Consider the following 18,154-nt stretch of genomic DNA (forward strand, 5'->3'; position numbering starts at 1 on the left):
TTCCCTGTCTGGTTCTCTGTGGTGGGCTCAGTCCTAGGTGGAGGGTGTGATGAGGGTGGCTCACAGGCCCCACGGTCCTCGGAGGCCCCTTCCCATCTGGACCTGCACCTCCCTCCTCTGCTTCCCAGGGGATAGCAGGGCCCTGGATGGGTGAGGGGTGGCTCCCAGCTCCTGGAATGGCAGCTTGGGGAACATGCCGTGTTAGCCAAGGTCCCCACTGCCCCAGGCGGCTCTCACATCCCGGTCCCCAGTCTCCCGCTGCCACCATACAGTCCCAGAACTGGGAAGCTCTCCCTTGAGTACTCCAGGCAAGGCTGCCCCACTGGATGTTCCCAGGACACATGGCGAGGATGAGTCCAGGTTGTCCCGGGTGATCTGAGAAATGGGGCCAGAACACCAGTGAGTGAAGCTGTGCTCCCTGGGTCAGCCCCCCACCCAGAGGAGAGCTGGGCCTCCCCTTCTGGGTGGGGGGCTGGGCACCCTCCTGCCATGCCAGCTCTGTGCAGGATCATGGCAAGCCTGTGTCTGGTGACATTCTGCACCTTTGGAACGGCCTCTGAGGACCCCAGAAATGAGGTTCCTGGGGTGGCCTCCAGGCCGACACTGCCTGTCCCTGGGCCCTGCCTGCCTGGCCTCCACGGCACTAGGCCCCTACCTGTGCAGTGGCCCTGAGCACCCCATTTTGGGTGCAGCTCTGTCCCCACTCTTCGTCCCAGATCCCCAACAGGCTCTGAATTTTCCTCTAGAGCTCTGGTTGCCTTTGGACCAGCTGCAGCAGACCCGCGGCTTTACTGTCTGCTCCCTTGGTAGATGGGATGCTCCCAGACGGGGGTGCCTGCCTGTCCCGCTATGCCCTGAGCAGGGGACCAGCGGCTGTGCCCTGGTGGACACTCAGTGGGCATGAATGAACAGTGAATGAAGGAATGGCCCCTGGAGAGACCAGCCGGGGTCACCCCACATGCTCATGGGGCCGGGGACACCCCCACATGCTCATGGGGCCACCTGAGGGGGAGGTCAAGGGAGTGGTGGCCCAGCCGTGGGCCCGGGTGACCTCCGAGGCACGGCAGCCTGGAAGAGATCCTCCCAGTGCCACCATCCGGACCTTCTGCCCCTCCCTCCGTGCATCCTCTGAGGGGACGTGCCTGTCCTTCGGCCGGCTCGGGCCCAGCGCTCTCTCCTCTTCCCAAAGGCCAGGCCCGGGACAGCACTGCAGAGCTCGGCTATGCGTACCCGGACCTCCCTCCTGCCCCCCAGGGGCCTGGCGGTGAGTGGACCCCCCACCTGTTAGAGCCCCCCCACCCCCTGCCCCAGCAGTCAAAGAGCCCTTGAGGGGCCATGGGTCACTCACCTTGGGCCCTGCAGGCTGCTTGCCATCCCCTTCCGGCGTGGCTGAGATAGGGTGACAGGCTGGCTGGGAGCTCACAGAATGTCCCTTTCTCCCTGGAGTTAACACCTGATACTCCAGTGGTGGCAGGGCAGGTGAGGGTCAGCCCCCAGCGCGGCCAGACGCCCCAGAGCAAGGGGAGGCTCAGGGACAGACCCAGCCACCTCAGTTTGCATGTCCCCAAAAGGGGCTCCCAGGGAGGCGCACCTGTGCCTGATGTCAGCACCCAAGGCATTGCCCGTAGCTGCTGATGTGTTTGTTTGTTTTTTAAATCGGGGTATAGTTTTACAATGTTGTGTTAGTTTCTACTGTACAGCAAAGCAAAGTAGAGTTCCCTGTGCTATCCAGCAGGTTCTCAGTTGTTACCTATTTTATACATATTAGTGTATATACGTTAATCCCAATCTCCCAATTCATCCCACCCCCCTTTCCCCGCTTTGTGTCCATACGTTTGTTCTCTACGTCTGTGTCTCTATTTCTGCCTTGCAAACCTGTTCATCTGTACCATTTTTCTAGATTCCATGAATATGCGTTAACATACGATATTTGTTTTTCTGTTTCTGACTTACTTCACTCTGCATGACAGTCTCCAGGTATTGATTCAGGCATTTTTGAGATTCTGGGAGCAAGGAAGCCCCAGTGCAAACAGCATTCTGGGCCACGGGGTGTGAGAGCTGGGGCCCCTGGGGTGCTCTGCTCTCAGCCCACAGTGGTCCCCGCTGGCCTTGGTGTTCTGGAGTCCGCCAGATCCGAGCAGTCGCGGAGCCGCCAAAGCGTCTCGTGGGGGCTGAGCTGTGCTTGGGCGGTGGGGGTGAGGGCTGTGTGTCACCTGCCCTGTTTCCACAGGCAACTCCCTCCGCGGGGTGACCATCCACCCGCCTCTGAGGAGGACCCCCCTGGTGCGAGGTGAGACCCCGAGAGGCCAGGTGGGGGGCCATGTTGGCCGAGCTCTGCCTTGTCAGACCTGGTGGGGGGGTGGGCAGGGGGAACGCAGCTTCCCAGGTGGATGAGGGCCCAGGTTTCGGGACGTCCGGGTGTCCCAGACTCGGCGCCCTCGGAAAGGCCCTGCTCTGTTCTGCCCACAGCCCTGAACGCGGCGCACCGCGGGCGGGTGTGCAGCACGTGGGGCAACTTCCACTATAAGACCTTCGACGGCGACGTCTTCCGCTTCCCCGGGCTGTGCAACTACGTCTTCTCTGCGCACTGCGGTGCCGCCTACGAGGACTTCAACCTCCAGCTCCGCCGCGGCCCAGGCCCCAATGCCACCGTGCCCAGCAGGGTCACCATGAAGCTTGACGGCATGGTCGTCGAGCTGACCAAGGGCTCCGTCCTGGTCAACAGCCGCCCGTGAGTCTGGGCCCTGGATGGCGAGGATGCTTCTGGGCCGTCGGGGGAGGGAAGTGCAGTTGTCCCAAGAGTGGGGCCCGGAGCGGTGCCCCCCAGGCCCCCATGCTCGGCCCCCTGACCCGTCCAGGGGCTCAGGCTCTCCCTCTGCCCCTGGAAGCGGCCCCTTCCTCGTTCTTCTGATGCCAGAGCTCCAGGCTCTTGTGGGCATGTTGACCTTGTCATACGTGTGACTGAAGGGACCCTCCCTGCCCGAAGCCCAGACCTATGTTGCCCATCCCCTCGTGCCCTATGGCGCCTCAGCTGGGCCCTCTCTCCGCAGAATTCAGCTGCCCTTCAGCCGCTCCGGAGTCCTCATTGAGCAGCGCAGCAGCGGCGTGAAGGTGGCGGCCAGGCTGGGCCTGGTCTTCATGTGGAACCAGGATGACAGCCTCCTGGTGAGGCAGGGGGCCGGGCTCGGGGGACCAGGCACATGCCTCCAGCCTGACAGCCTCCGCAGGGAGGGGGGAAGGTGCTCTGGACGAAGGAGGGTGGGAAAGCCAGACACCCCCAGCCCCGTGGCAGCGAGGATGGGGGACCAGATGCTAACGGGGCCCCAGGGTCCACACCCCTGATGGAGACCCTGCGTGTAGGGGCAGCTTCCTCCAGGACAGACCCCCTGCTCCGGGTCCCAGCCGCGTGGAGCAAGTGGGGAGGGTCCTCTGTGAGGAGGCCCAGCTGCTCCAGCCTGGGGAACCTCGTCTGTCCTTCTGGCCCGGGGCTGTCCCTGGCACGGCTGGAGTCTGACGTGTCCTCTCACTGCAGCTGGAGCTGGACGCCAAGTACGCCAACCGGACCTGCGGGCTCTGCGGGGACTTCAACGGCGCCCCCGTCTTCAACGAGCTCTCCTCTCACAGTACGCCCCGGGGCGCGACCCCCCGCCTGCTCCTGCTCTGTGTTGCCTGGAAGCCCCCCGCCGCCTGCTCCTGCTCTGTGTTGCCTGGAAGCCCCCCGCCGCCTGCCCCTGCTCTGTGTTGCCTGGAAGCCTGCCTTCCAGGGTCCCAAGTCAGAGGTCTCAGTCTTAACACATGTGCACACACCCACACGTGCACGCAGACCCACACACTCAAGGTCCAGCATGCACGCGCCCCTACACCACACACACGTGCACAGACTCTGGCACGCCCCAGCACACACAGACGCACGGCGTGAGCTCACGTGCACTCACCCCCACCCCATCCCACCCAGCACACGCTCTCGGCGGGGCAGCCCCCGCTGAGCCCTCCCGTTCTCAGTGCCCGTCACACACCCTCTTCTGAAATCGACGACCTGCCTCCATGCAGACCCTGTCTCTGCTTCTTGGTCCTTGAGACTTTGCCAAGCAGTGGCCTTTTATGTGACCCACACCCGCTGCAGCCCCGATCCGAGGGTCCCCACTGTCAGGCCCATGAAGCCCCATGCAGAGCCCATACGTAAGGGACACCCTCAGGGGAAGCCTGACTGAGTGCCCAGCAGTGGCCGGCAGGGGTCCAGGGTCACTCTCCAGCCCTGGGCCAGCGGAGCGTCAGTTAACGGACCTCAACCCGCTGCCCTGCAGCCCCGAATGCCCGGGAGCTCCTCATTTCATCTCCAGACTCCCCGAAAGTCCTGCGTAGCCGCCGCTTAAACTGGCGGTGTGGAAGGGGAAGGCAGGCGTAGCCCGGTCACCCCGAGCGAGGGCCGCTGGGAGCCTGCAAAGAGCCCGGTGTTGTGCTTCTGGCAGACATGAAGCTGACCGCCACCGAGTTTGGGAATCTTCAGAAGATGGACGGCCCCACGGAGCAGTGTCAGGACCCTGCCCCTGAGCCCCCCGTGAACTGCTTGACCGGTTTTGTAAGTCCCAGAGTGAACGGGGGTGGCGTCGGGCTCCCACGGCCCTGGGGACAAGCCGAGGAGGGGGCCGTGAGCCAGGGGATGTTCCAGAGCCTGGACTGAGTGCCCCGGCTTTGCCCCAGGACATCTGCGAGGAGATGCTGAGCAGCGAGCCGTTCTCGGGCTGTGCCGCCCTGGTGGACGCCAGCAGCTACCTGGAGGCCTGCCGGCAAGATCTCTGCCACTGTGGCCAGGCCAACCTCACCAGCTGCCTCTGTCCCACCCTTGCCGAGTACTCCCGCCAGTGCACCCACGCCGGGGGGCTGCCCCTGGACTGGCGGGGCCCCCAGCTCTGCCGTGAGTGCCCTGCGTGGCCCCGGCCCAGCCATGCTGTCCCTTCTCGGGTCGGAGGCAGGGGCAGGGCGTGACACGCGCCCCATCTCCGCCCTGCAGCCCAGACGTGCCCCCTCAACATGCAGTACCGCGAGTGTGGGTCGCCCTGCGTGGACACCTGCTCCAACCTGGAGCACTCCCAGCTCTGCGAGGACCACTGCATTGCCGGCTGCTTCTGCCCCGAGGGTGAGCAGGAGCCCCATCCCCTCTGGCCTCCCAGAATCACACAGATGCATTGTGGGTGCTCAGGAAGGAAGGCCCCTCTGACGTGGCCCGAGGCGTCCCTGGACCCCTGGGTCTGAGGAACCCTCCAGGGCAGGGCCACTGCGGGCAGAGGGCCTGTCCCCTCCACACACCCACATGGCAGGCACAGTCCGGCACCTGCCACGTGGCCTGCCTGCCTCTGCAGGGACGGTGCTGGATGACGTTGGCCACACTGGCTGCATCCCGGTGCCCCAGTGCTCCTGTGTGTACAACGGGGCCACCTACACTCCAGGGACCAGCTACTCCACAGACTGCACCAACTGGTAGGACCCTGGGCCCCTGCCCTCCCCTCCCCCGGAGATGCCCAGGGACGGCCCCTGCCCTCTGGTCCCCCTAGATGCGCCCGGGCCGGCCCCTCTGGGGGCTTGTCCTCTCCCACGCGGGTCCCCGGGCAGAGACCAGTGGCTCTCTGGGCAGGCGCTGATGGACTCCAGTCTAAGTGGTGATGCAGGCAGGCCTGGGCAAGTCTACCTGCCATCTTGGGGGGGCAGGCTGCTCCCGGGGGCCAGCACCCACGTGGTCGCTCCCTGCTCTCAGCACCTGCTCTGGAGGCCGGTGGAGATGCCAGGAGGTGCAGTGCCCGGGCACCTGCTCGGTGCTGGGTGGTGCCCACTTCTCCACGTTCGACGAGAGGCAGTACACGGTACACGGGGACTGCAGCTACGTGCTGGCCAAGGTACATGGCCCCAGGGTTCTCCCCGGACAGAGCGGCTTTCAGGCTGTGGGTCCACGTGTCCTTCCCCAGCCTGGGCTGCATGTAGGTGCTGCATTTGGGGCCACCTTGGGATCCCCGATGCCGAGTCCTCCAGGAAACCACCCGAGCTCTGGGCGGGCGGACGCGTGGTGGGGAGGGGAGAGGATGAGGCAGGCTGGGGGCCGCTGAGCTTTGTGTGAGGACCTGTGTTTCCAGCCCTGTGACAGCAGCGCCTTCACCGTGCTGGCCGAGCTGCGCAGGTGTGGACTGACCGACAGCGAGACCTGCCTGAAGAGCCTGACGCTGACCCTGGGCGGGGGGCACATGGTGAGTGCAGACCCTGGGGTTGGGGGTATCCTTCACGGCAAGTGACCTCTGCCCGAGCCCTTGATCCCACGTGGGCAGCAGGTGGCCCAGGCACGGCCCGAGGACCCTCCCACTGACTCCCTGCTTCCACCCCTTGTGGCTCTTTTGACTGGCGGTCCCCAAAGGGAACAGCTCAGGGGCTGGCAAGGGGCCTCCACACCTCCCCCGTGAGGCCAGGAAGCTTCTCTGCTGAAGTCGACTTTTTTACTTTAGTAAATCTCTTTGGTTTTCACGTCGCCAGTAAAAGGTCCGGTCCTCGCAGAAAGCTTAGTGGAGCAGGCTGAGCCTGGGGGATGGGGGGCCAGGTCATCAGTCCACTTCTGCCCTGGGGAGGCCATCGTGAGCCCTGTCATGTGCTTCTCCAGGTCTTCGTGGTAAAGGCCAGCGGGGAGGTGTTTGTGAACGAGATCTACACCCAGCTGCCCCTCTCGGCAGGTGAGGGCGCCTCCCTGCTCCGCCCCCTGACAGCCCCGCCCCCGACAGCCCCGCCCCTCGCGCCCACTGAGACCTGGGCCCCTGTGTCTGCAGCCAACGTCACGCTCTTCAGACCCTCCAGCTTCTTCATCATCGCCCAGACCCAGCTGGGCCTGCAGCTGGACATCCAGCTGGTGCCCATCATGCAGGTGTTCGTGAGGCTGGCTCCCCAGCTCCAGGGGCAGACCTGCGGTAAGAGGGTCACCACCCAGCACCCGAGTCCACCCTCCGCAGCCCAGCACACAGGCGCCTCACGCCACCCCCGCCCCCAGGCCTGTGCGGGAACTTCAACCAGAACCAGGCCGACGACTTCCGGACCATCAGCGGCGCGGTGGAGGGCACGGCCGCCGCCTTCGCCAACACCTGGAAGACCCAGGCCGCCTGCCCCAACGTCAAGAACAGCTTGGAGGACCCCTGCTCCCTCAGCGTGGAGAGCGGTGTGTGTATCCAGCAGCCCCGCGGGCCAACCTGGTGCCGGGGCCCCTGGGCCAGAGGTCTGAGCATGCGCTCCTTGGGGGCCCGGCCTGAAGGGGGAGTCAGGTGGTAGTAAACAGGCAGACTCAGCATATGCGATGTTCTGGCCGGTGAGCCCCGGGAGGGGAGGATCAGGGTGCTGGGGGGAGTGGAGACCCACCGTGCTTGCCTGCTGTCCTGGGGAGACCGGGCTGCGGCGCTCCGGAAGCAGCCTAGGTCTGCTGACGCCCGGCACTCCTTCACACGGAGCATAAGGGACTCCGGCTACAAGGAAAGCTGCTCATCTCCATGTAGCTCCCGCCTGACGTGGCCGTCCAGCCTCGCTGACCGCCCTGCTCCTCTGTGCGCAGAGAAATACGCTCAGCACTGGTGCTCCCGGCTGACAGACCCCCACGGTCCCTTCACCCGGTGTCACGCTGCTGTGAGCCCCAGCGCCTACTACTCGGTAATGCCACCCACCTGCCTCTGCCCTTGGACCACTCGGCCACCCTCAGGGTCCCAGGGGCCGTGGCAGCAGCGTCTGGGCCCAGCAGGTCTCTCAGCCTCCAGTTTCTCCCACCCCCATTCACTCACTCATTCACTCACTCACTTATTCATCCACTCATTCATCCACTCACTCATTCATCCGCTCACTCATCCGCTCACTCATTCAACCACTCACTCATCCACTCATTCATTCATCACTCACTCATTCATCCACTCATTCATCTGCTCACTCATTCGCTCACTCACTCATCCACTCATTCATTCATCACTCACTCATTCATCCCTCACTCATTCAACCACTCACTCATTCATTCATCCACTCACTCATTCATCCACTCACTCATTCGTCCACTCACTCATTCATCCACTCACTCACCCAGTCACTCACTCATCCACTCATTCATTCATCACTCACTCACTCATCCACTCATTCATTCATCACTCACTCATTCATCCACTCACTCATTCATTCATCACTCATTCATTCATCACTCACTCATTCATCCACTCACTCATTCATTCATCACTCATTCATTCATCCACTCACTCATCCACTCACTCACTCACCCACCTGCTGTGGTTCTGAGTCCGTCCTGTCTTCCAGCTCCATGCTAGGCACAGGGGCTACACCCAGGGAGTGAGTAGCCTGCTGGCCCCAGGGTGCGAATGAGAAACTGGTGTCTAAGGCTGACTACACAGGGCTGGACCGCTGGGTCACACAGATGAGGGGCTGTGGTCCTTTCAGCACCCCCGCCCCCCAGCCCAGGGGCGTGACTGCAAGATGCTCTGTGCACGTTAGTGGGACCCCCGTGAGGCTCGGGAAAGGGTCCTGGGGAGGCAGGGGCTCCGGCAGCAGCGTGGGGGAAGCTCACCGTGTGTGGCCTGGTGTCCCTGACATCCCGATGCCCCCCGCAGAACTGCATGTTTGACACGTGCAACTGTGAGAAGAGTGAGGACTGCATGTGCGCGGCCCTGTCCTCCTACATGCGGGCCTGCGCCGCCCGGGGCGTGCTGCTTGGCGGCTGGCGGGACGGCGTGTGCAGTGAGTGTCCCAGGGTGGATGTCCCATGGCCCCCGTCCCCCAACCAGGCTCAGAGGCCAAGGAGCGCCCAGGCCAGTGCCCCGGGACCCCGTCAAGGACGAAGGGCCTGGCGGAAGCAGGGACGCAAGGGGGGCCGGCCCTGTCCTGAGTGCTATACCCCCCACCCCCCGGCATCCTGCAGCAAAGGCCATGACCACCTGCCCCCAGTCGCTGACCTACCTCTACAACATCAGCACCTGCCCGCCCACCTGCCGGGCCCGGAGCGATGCGGACGTCACCTGCAGCATCAGCTTCGTCCCAGTGGACGGCTGCACCTGCCCTGACGGCACCTTCCTGGATGATACGGGCAAGTGTGTGCCGGCCGCCAGCTGCCCCTGCTACCATGGGGGCTCCGTGGTCCCCAACGGGGAGTCGACGCACGAGCAGGGGGTCGTCTGGTAAGAGCCCCTGATGAGTGGGTGGGGTGGACGAGGCTGGGGGGCTCTCTGACCACTCTCTCCTTGCAGCACCTGCACCCAGGGCACACTGACCTGCATCGGAGGCCACGTCCCAGCTCCAGGTGAGCCCGGAGTGGGGGAGGGGGCCCTCGATTATCTCTGCATAAAGTTACCTAAGTACGGGGTTAAATGCCCACAAGTCAGCGAGGCTGGTGGGTGTCAGTCTGCGTCTCTGGGCTCAGCAGTGTGGGCACCCTGCCCACGCACTCACACACTCACCCTGGGGCGGCCAAACACTGCCGTCGGGAAACACGTCCCTCAGGCGAGCCTGGCAGGTGGCGCCAGGGTCCCCTGAATGGCCCCTCCCTCCCCAGTCTGTACCCCACCCATGGTCTACTTTGACTGCCGCAATACCACGCCTGGGGCCACTGGGGCTGGCTGTCAGAAGAGCTGCCACACCCTGGACATGGACTGTGTAAGTGTCCCCGGTGATCCCCCTCCAACAACCCCACACCTGCTCGGCCCCCATGGGTACCTGTGGAGAAGCCCACTCACTGGCCCCAGGGGACCCCTGCCCGCAGGCTGCTGGTCCTGTATCCCTGTGGCCCCGTTGCAGGCCCTGGGGGTCCACTAAGCTGTGTCTGCTCCCTCCGCCTCCATAGTACAGCTCCCAGTGTGTGCCTGGCTGTGTGTGTCCCCACGGGCTGGTGGCCACTGGCGACGGCGGCTGCATCCCTGTGTCCGACTGCCCTTGTGTGCACAACGAGGCCAGCTACAAGCCGGGCCAGATCATCCGGGTGGGCTGCAACACCTGGTATGGGGAGGGGCTCGGACCCCACCTGGGGGAGGGCTCCCTGCAGCGGGAGGTACAGCCCAGCCCAGCCTGGGTGGGGGTGCCTGCCCCCACCCAGGCAGGCAGCTGGGCCTCCAGGAGGGAGGTTTGGGCCTGATGCCTGCCGCCCCTGCCCCAGCACCTGTAAGAGCCGCATGTGGCAGTGCACAGACCAGCCCTGCCCGGCCACCTGCGTGGTGTACGGCGACGGTCACTACCTGACCTTCGACGGGCGGCTCTATAGCTTCAGCGGGGACTGCAGGTACACGCTGCTCCAGGTATGTGGCTGCCGAGCCCTCCCGCCGCCCCGCAGGCCTGCCGTGCTGCCCCGCGGTGCACGCTCAGTCCCATCCTGGCCTCCCCCAGGACCACTGTGGGGGGAATGGCAGCGCCCAGGACGGCTTCCATGTCATCACCGAGAACGTCCCCTGTGGCACCACCGGGACCACCTGCTCCAAGACCATCAAGATCTTCCTGGGGGTGAGCAGTGGGCGGGGGGCTTGGTGGGGAGCCCCCAGGAAGGCCACGCTCCCATGGCCGAGCCGGGACAGGGGCCGCAGGGCCATGGACCCGTTCGACAGGTAGCCGGGGTCCTCACCCAGACGCTCACTGGCCCTGCCCCACGCAGAGCCACGAGCTGCAGCTGAGTGACGGGAACGTGGAGGTGATCGAGAAGGAACAGGGGCAGCCGCCACCCTTCTCCATCCGCCAGATGGGCAACTACCTGGTGGTAGACATGGATGTCGGCCTGGTGTTGCTGTGGGACAAGGGGACCAGCATCTTCCTCAGACTCAGCCCCGAGTTCAAGGTGAGACCCTGCCCAGGAAGGACGCCGCCCTCACCCCAGACCAAGGGCCGGCCGGAGATGGGGGTGCGGGTGGGGGAGAGACAGAGAGAGATGATAGAAAAACAGAGAGACACAGAGAGATATAGAGAGACAGAGAGACAGAGAGAAACAGAGAGGCAGAGAGATAGAGAGGAGGTGACAGTAGGAGTCCCTTGGCTGTGTCCGGCTCCTGCAGCTGCTGGAAGAAATGATCCCTAACTGGTGGCCCTTCTCTCGCAGTCTGGACACTAAGTCCAACCAGGTGCCCCAGGGCCACGTTCCCTCCAGAGGCTCGAGGGGAGGATCCTTCCCGCCTCCTCCAGCTTCCGTGGCCCCAGGCGCCCCGTCAGCCCAATCCCTGCATACGATGTCCCTTTACTGTCTTCCCTCTGTGTGTGTCCCTCGTCCTGTAAGGACACCGGCCACTGGATCAGCCACCCCAGCCCAGGATGCCCTCATCCTAACTTGACTGCATCCGCAGAGCCCCTGATTCCGCCGTGGGCCACACTCGTGGGTCCTGGGTCAGGACCTGAGCCCGTCTTTGGGGGACACTCCGTAGCCACTAGGCGGCTTCTCCTGTGCCCTCCCCTCCTGGAGACTTCAGAGCCCAGTGGGGTTCTTCCTGAGGGCCCCCGGCGTGGTTGGGGGGGAGCGAGTGAGGTCGCAGGGCCCCTCCTGCGCTTGCCCTGAGCCTGTGCCGTCTCTGCGTCTGTCCGTCCGCAGGGTAGGGTCTGCGGGCTGTGTGGGAACTTTGACGACAACGCCCTCAATGACTTCACCACGCGGAGCCAGTCCGTGGTGGGCGACGTGCTGGAGTTCGGCAACAGCTGGAAATTCTCCCCGTCCTGCCCGGACGCCCAGGCCCCCAAGGACCCCTGCACCGCCAACCCGTACCGCAAGTCCTGGGCCCAGAAACAGTGCAGCATCATCAACAGCGGCACCTTCGGCGCCTGCCACGCCCACGTACGCGGGCTGCTCCTCCAGGCCCCCGGGGAAGAAGGGACAGAAATGGGAGCGGTGGCTCTTTGCCGCCCTCTAGGGCCAGCTGTGGCCGTGAGGACCGGTCTGGCTGGCCTCGTGGGACAACGAGCTCCAGGGGAAACCGGCCCAGGCCGACACCAAGCCGCACTGATTTCCCGGAGCCCACAGGGGTGGCGGGTCCCCCGGCATCTGAAGCCTCTCTCTCCTGTAGGTGGAGTCGGCCAGGTACTACGAGGCCTGCGTGAGCGACGCGTGCGCCTGTGACTCGGGGGGCGACTGCGAGTGTTTCTGCACGGCCGTGGCTGCCTACGCCCAGGCCTGCCACGAAGCGGGCGTGTGCGTGTCCTGGCGGACCCCGGACATCTGCCGTGAGTGCCCACGGATGTGTCCATCAGGGTGGGGCGGAGACACAGGGAGTGACAAGAGTGGTATTGAATGTGTGAGGGGAGGAAGGGCTTGAAGGGAATCAGCAGAGCACCCCCCCCCTCCATGGAGCCTGGCCGCAGTGGGTGGGCGTCCCTGACAAGCCAGGCAGCCCCCCTCCCCACTGCCCCCTCTTGCCCCTGGGCATCCCAGGCCCATGTCCTCTGAAGCCGCGTCTGGGAGGCACAGAGGAGGGACGTGTCTTCAGAACAGCTCGCAGGACTTGGTCAAGGATCTGGCTACGGGGGAGCCCCCCGGGGCTGTCCTTGCAAGGGTGGCACTCCACCGGGGGCCCCCTGGGCCGAGCACCTGGCCCTGAGCCCGCCCCCATTGTCCGCAGCCCTGTTCTGCGACTACTACAACCGCAAGGGCCACTGCGAGTGGCACTACCAGCCCTGCGGGGCCCCCTGCCTGAGGACCTGCCGGAACCCCCACGGCCGGTACCTGCACGACGTCCGCGGCCTGGAAGGTGCGCTGCTGCCCTGCTGGTCTGGGCGGGGCCGTGCCGGGGAGCCGGTGGTTGGGGCCGAGGTTTGTCCTGGGGGTCCTGGGACCCTCGGCCAGGCCGGGCTGCTCCTGACCCCTCGTGGTGTCTTTGCGGCCATAGTCTCAAGCTCCCCATGGCGCTGTGGGGTCCAGGGCTGGGGACTGAGTCGAGGCGGGGGTGAGGCAGTGGGCAGTTGGTGTGGCTGGGACTCAGGCCTCTCTGGTCCCCAGGCTGCTACCCCAAGTGCCCATCAGAGGCCCCCATCTTCGATGAGGACAAGATGCAATGTGTAGCTTCATGCCCAACGCCCTGCCGCGTCCAGGGCAAGTCCTACGGGCGGGGCTCCGCGGTGCCCTCGGAAAAGAACTGCCACTACTGGTGAGGCGCTTGGCCGGAGCCGCGAGGACCCTGGAGCACGTGGGGGATTCGCCCAGCCCTCCGCTACTGGGGAAAGGCCCCACCCGGCCACCCCCCAGCAGAGCCTCCCTCCTTCAGGGCCAGAGGGTCCCCCAGCCTGGGTTTTCTGTGGGGTCCAACAGCGAGCTTCCTTTATGCAGGATGAGGGTGGGGGGTCTGGGGGTGAAGGAAGGGGCCAGAGGGGAAGCTGAGTCATGACACGGCCCAAGGACCTCTGGGAAGACACTCTGGAGAGGGAGTGGCCTTCAGAAGGTCCAGGGGGCTCAGTGGCCACGCTCGAACTGCCTTCTCTGGTCATTGATAGGAAGGGCTCCCTGAGAGGGTGTGACCTCTGGGGCTGAGGCGTGGCCCCCAGGGACCCCAGTGGGCTTCCCCTGCCTGCCTGCCCCTGGGTGAGTCTCTACCCCCAGACTCATCTCCCTTCCGTCGCCAGCGTTTGCACTGAGAGCGGCGTGCAGTGCACCTACGACTCTGAGGGTGAGCGGTGGGCGGCCCTCCTTGCGCCCAGGGTCTCGGGTCCCCGCCTGCGCCCCGGCCCCCTAACCACGTGGCTGCTGTCCTCCCCACAGCCTGTGTCTGCACCTACGATGGGAGGCGCTTCCGTCCCGGGGAATTCATCTACCACACGACAGACGGCACGGGGGGCTGCATCTCCGCCCGCTGTGGGGCTAACGGCACCATCGAGAGGAGGGTCGAAGCCTGCAGCACTACCACCCGCACCCCCCAAACCACCTTCACCTTCTCTACACTGATCGGTAAGGCAGATAGGCGGTGTGCCGACCGGGCGGGGCCGTTCCCCCACCCCTGGCCCCGAGCAGCAGGAAGGAGCCGGGACGGGACAGAGGGCATGTCCCTGTGCCAGTCAGCCTGCAGCAAGGAAGGGCCAGCCACCGCGAGGCTGGCAGGATCCATGTCCCCAGTCATGCCCTCAGGGCTGAGGCACCCAGCAAGGGGCAGGGGCTGTGAGCAAAGGTACCCCAGGTTCGTTCCTGGGGAGAGGACCACGGGAAGCCCAGCTGGGGAGTCCCTGCCTGGATCCACTGCTCTCCGATCGCCTTGCGTCGCACCAGGGCCAGGCATCTCCGCATCCTGACCTCTTCTAAGGGTGACTTAGGGCCTTACTAGAGCTTCCCCCAAGGGTGAAGAGCCCCTGTAACTCTGGCTTTAGATTCCGGGGAGCAGGCTTCGCTTACACAAGCTTAATTCACCCCTTGACTCAGCTGCGGTGAGCTTTACCCCTGCCAGGTTTGGGCATAACCCGGACGCTTGGCGGCTGCCCTGTCTCCCAAGTTCCCATCATGGGCGGAGACAGACAGACAGCTGACACTGACAGAGGGGGCGGGGTGGTGTCCTCAAGGAGTGTGGGGAGCCCTGACCCCTGACGCTTGCCCTTTCTCTCCTGCCCTCAGTCGTGAGCTCGACGCTTCCACCCAGCACACACCTCAGCCTGTCTGAAAAGGCAGCACACACGCCGAGCTCGGCCCCGGCCACCACCCTGGGCACATCCCCTGGACCAACCCTTCCCACAGCCTCCGCCCCGCCCTCGTCCCGGCCCCGCTGTGGGGAGGAATGCCAGTGGTCGCCATGGCTGGATGTCAGCCGCCCGGGACAGGGCATAGACAGCGGTGACTTCGACACGCTGGAGAACCTCCGTGCCTATGGGTACTGGGTTTGCCAAGTGCCGAGGGTGGTGGAGTGCCGAGCCGAGGGTGCCCCCGAGGTGCCGCTGGAAGTCCTGGGGCAGCGCGTGGAGTGCAGCCCAACGGTGGGGCTGACCTGCTACAACAGGGACCAAGCCTCTGGGCGTTGTGACAACTACCAGATCAGGATCCTGTGCTGTTTCTCCCGGGCCTGCCCCACTAGCAGCACAGAGACCACCCCGTCTGCAGCCTTCAGCACAACTGAACCTGGGCCCACGCCAGGAACCAGCAGGGTTACATCTGTGCCAACAGGGAGCACAGGTTCCTCAGCCCCTGTCACCACACCTGGCCCAACCACTGCCTCTACGACTAGCAGAACACCTGGCCCAGGTACCTCAACAACCGGGAGAATAACCCCCTCGACCCCCAGCCCAACGCCAGTTTCAACAACAGTTTCAACCACAACCTCTGTGTCAACCACAACCCCCGCGCCCTCATCTGAGCCAACCCAGGTCACCTGTTTACAAGAAACGTGCACCTGGACCAAGTGGATGGACGGCAGCTACCCTGGGGCAGGGAGGAACAGTGGAGATTTTGACAGTTTTCAGAATCTGAGATCCAAAGGTTATAAATTCTGTGCAAACCCCAAGAACGTGGAATGCCGGGCAGAAGTCTTTCCTAACACCTCACTGCAGGCACTGGGGCAGCACCTGATCTGTGACAAAAACGTGGGGCTGATTTGCTGGAACAAAGACCAGCTGCCCCCCATCTGCTACAACTACCAGATCCGGATCCTGTGCTGTGAGATGGTGGACGTTTGCAGAACAAAGACCAGACCCCTGACCACACCTGGGCCCACACAGACGACCACAGGTGAAACCAGCATCGCCTGGAGCGCCGCAACTTTCTCGTCTTCCACACGACACAGCGCTGCCAGCTCGGCTCATGTGCCCCCGAGAACGAGGGTCACAGCCAGAACAACTGAGCAGTCCCCTCCGGGGACCACCTCCTGCCAGCCACGGTGCCTGTGGACCGAGTGGTTCGACGTGGACTTCCCATCTCCTGGGCCCCACGGAGGAGACTTTGAAACCTACAGCAACATCGTCAGGAGAGGAGGGAAGATCTGCCACCGACCCGAGTGCACCAGCGCCCTGGAGTGCCGAGCCGAGGGCCACCCGGATGTCAGCATCCAGACGCTGGGCCAGGTGGTGCAGTGCAGCCCGGAAGTGGGCTTGGTGTGTCGGAACCGGGACCAGACGGGCAGGTTCAGGATGTGCCTCAACTACGAGGTGCGCGTGCTGTGCTGCGAGCCCCGGAAAGGCTGCCCTGTCACACATGTCACAGTTCCCAGCAGCTCACTCTCTCCAGAGTCCACCACCCCCACGGTTTCCCTGGTGACCTCCCCGAGCTCTGCAGCGCCCTCCACATCCACGTGCTACTGCAGTGTGGCCCACAGGTTATACCCCGCAGGTATGTGTACTCTACCTGGGTGTGTGGTGTGTGCTGACCCTGGTCACTGTTGTCCTGTTCACAAAACTACGGTGTTAAGGGGAGGGTGGGGTGCCTTGTCTTTGCGAAAGGGCTAGGTCTTGTGTATAGGAAGGCAGCAAGCCGTCTCTGAGGATATGCCATCTACGCCTGGGAAGGAAGGCCACCTGCCAGCCCAGCACCCACGTGGGCCACCAGCCTGGTTAGAGTCCCTCCTGGTGATCGCTTCTTGGCTCTCCTAGTGCCCTCCCGTTCCTTTTCTTGCAGGATCCATCATTTATCAACAGACGGACCTCTCCGGGCACTGCTATTATGCCGTTTGCAGCCTGGACTGCCATGTGGTCAGGCGGACCGACCACACCTGTCCCACCAGCACACCACCTCCCACCCCAGCCACCTCCACGCCAGCGTCCTCCCCTTCTGCCTCTGTGTCCGTTACTCAGCAAGGATGCCCAAATGCAGTCCCCCCAAGAATGGTAACCTCACCTTTTCTGCCCTTCTCGGGGGCTTGAGGGGGCCAGGGCAGGGACCCTCAACATCATTCAAAGTAGGCTGTGGCATCAAGGGTGAATGAAGGTTGGTGACCCCTTGGCTGATGTAGGCTGACCATGGCAAGCGGCCATTTCTGGTCCTCCAGAACTTCTGGAAGGGGGTGCCAGGAGCGTGAGGCCCGAGGCTGAGACTCTGTTGTCTATAAAGGGGGCTAGAGCAGGTGACTGATGCTCCGGACAGGGTCAAACGGCCAAGGAGTGGAAACGGTGGGTGGGTGGAAACGGGCAGAGGGGGAAGGGGGCAAACCTCCAACACCCGGAGCCCCTCCCAGTCAGCCGGGCGCTCGGCGGGGGCTGGGGAAGGAGAGGCCTGGTGTGAGTATTGGTCCCAATCCCGGTGGCTCTTCGCTCCCCGGAGACCCAGGCGAGCCCTGAGCCCCCAGGAGTGGGCGCCGGCTCAGGGCAGGGCCCTGCAGCAGTCTTTGCTTCCGCAGAAAGGCGAAACCTGGGCCATGCCCAACTGCTCTGAGGCCACTTGTGAGGGCAACAGGGTCATCACCGTGAGGGCGCGCCAGTGTCCAAAGGCGCAGAAGCCCAACTGCACCAACGGCCACCCTGCCGTGATGGTGGCCAGCCGGGAGGACTGCTGCCCACACTACGAGTGCAAGTGTGAGTGGGCGGGGCCGGGGGTGGCGGCCATGGCAGAGAAGGCGGGACGGAATCGGTGGGACCCAGGAAGGACTTCCCAAGGTCCGGGCAGTGGTGGTGGCGCCCAGCCTCCTCCCCAGGTGCCCGGCGGAACCCTGCGCAAGCCCAGAGCAGCCGGGCCACGCAGGCGCGAGGGGGCATCCGGAGTCTGGTCCCACCTCTTGGCCGCATTGGGCACCTACTGGACAGAGTTCTGTGCGCTGTTGGCGTGTGGGTCCCGACAACAGGGCAGTCGCCTGCTCCGCTTGGTGCGGGACACACCTGCCCCTGCGGGAGCCCCGGGACGGTGGGAGGAGGCCCGTAGTGCGGCCGGGTAAGGCGGCTCGTCCTCCCGCAGGCGTGTGTAGCCGCTGGGGCAGACCCCACTACGTCACTTTTGATGGCACATACTACACGTTTCTGGACAACTGCACGTATGTGCTGGTGCAGCAGATCGTGCCCGTGTTCGGACACTTCCGGGTGCTGATCGACACCTACTTCTGTGATGCTGAGGATGGCCTGCCCTGCCTACAGTCCATCATCATCGAGTACCAGCAGGACCGCGTCGTGCTGACCCGCAAGCCCGTCGGAGGGGTGATGACCAATGAGGTGGGGATGCCCTCCGGGCAGCCCCCACTTGTGCCGGGCGGACTCGGGGCGCCAGGCACTGGCTGATCGCCACCCGGTTCTCTTT

General features: G+C 64.4%; 1 protein-coding gene across 1 annotated transcript in view; it reads left to right on the plus strand.

Annotated features, from left to right (window-relative positions):
* MUC5AC (mucin 5AC, oligomeric mucus/gel-forming) overlaps positions 1-18,154 on the plus strand; it is a 24,357-nt gene that overhangs the window by 494 nt on the left and 5,709 nt on the right. Inside the window, exons 2-34 of the mRNA XM_007465998.1 lie at positions 1,190-1,264; positions 2,231-2,290; positions 2,470-2,731; positions 3,051-3,165; positions 3,533-3,623; positions 4,470-4,579; positions 4,702-4,915; positions 5,012-5,137; positions 5,361-5,478; positions 5,753-5,891; positions 6,126-6,236; positions 6,641-6,710; positions 6,804-6,941; positions 7,022-7,186; positions 7,574-7,668; positions 8,625-8,751; positions 8,933-9,188; positions 9,258-9,310; positions 9,563-9,663; positions 9,851-10,002; positions 10,160-10,298; positions 10,387-10,500; positions 10,649-10,828; positions 11,570-11,809; positions 12,039-12,195; positions 12,591-12,719; positions 12,968-13,115; positions 13,588-13,631; positions 13,724-13,909; positions 14,564-16,264; positions 16,550-16,758; positions 17,268-17,442; positions 17,819-18,069. Coding sequence (XP_007466060.1) covers positions 1,190-1,264; positions 2,231-2,290; positions 2,470-2,731; positions 3,051-3,165; positions 3,533-3,623; positions 4,470-4,579; positions 4,702-4,915; positions 5,012-5,137; positions 5,361-5,478; positions 5,753-5,891; positions 6,126-6,236; positions 6,641-6,710; positions 6,804-6,941; positions 7,022-7,186; positions 7,574-7,668; positions 8,625-8,751; positions 8,933-9,188; positions 9,258-9,310; positions 9,563-9,663; positions 9,851-10,002; positions 10,160-10,298; positions 10,387-10,500; positions 10,649-10,828; positions 11,570-11,809; positions 12,039-12,195; positions 12,591-12,719; positions 12,968-13,115; positions 13,588-13,631; positions 13,724-13,909; positions 14,564-16,264; positions 16,550-16,758; positions 17,268-17,442; positions 17,819-18,069 — 6,251 coding nt within the window. The remainder of the gene's footprint in view (positions 1-1,189; positions 1,265-2,230; positions 2,291-2,469; positions 2,732-3,050; positions 3,166-3,532; positions 3,624-4,469; positions 4,580-4,701; positions 4,916-5,011; positions 5,138-5,360; positions 5,479-5,752; positions 5,892-6,125; positions 6,237-6,640; positions 6,711-6,803; positions 6,942-7,021; positions 7,187-7,573; positions 7,669-8,624; positions 8,752-8,932; positions 9,189-9,257; positions 9,311-9,562; positions 9,664-9,850; positions 10,003-10,159; positions 10,299-10,386; positions 10,501-10,648; positions 10,829-11,569; positions 11,810-12,038; positions 12,196-12,590; positions 12,720-12,967; positions 13,116-13,587; positions 13,632-13,723; positions 13,910-14,563; positions 16,265-16,549; positions 16,759-17,267; positions 17,443-17,818; positions 18,070-18,154) is intronic.

Source organism: Lipotes vexillifer, unplaced genomic scaffold, assembly GCF_000442215.2.
Source record: "Lipotes vexillifer unplaced genomic scaffold, Lipotes_vexillifer_v1.1 scaffold1094, whole genome shotgun sequence".
Lineage (NCBI taxonomy): Eukaryota > Metazoa > Chordata > Mammalia > Artiodactyla > Lipotidae > Lipotes > Lipotes vexillifer.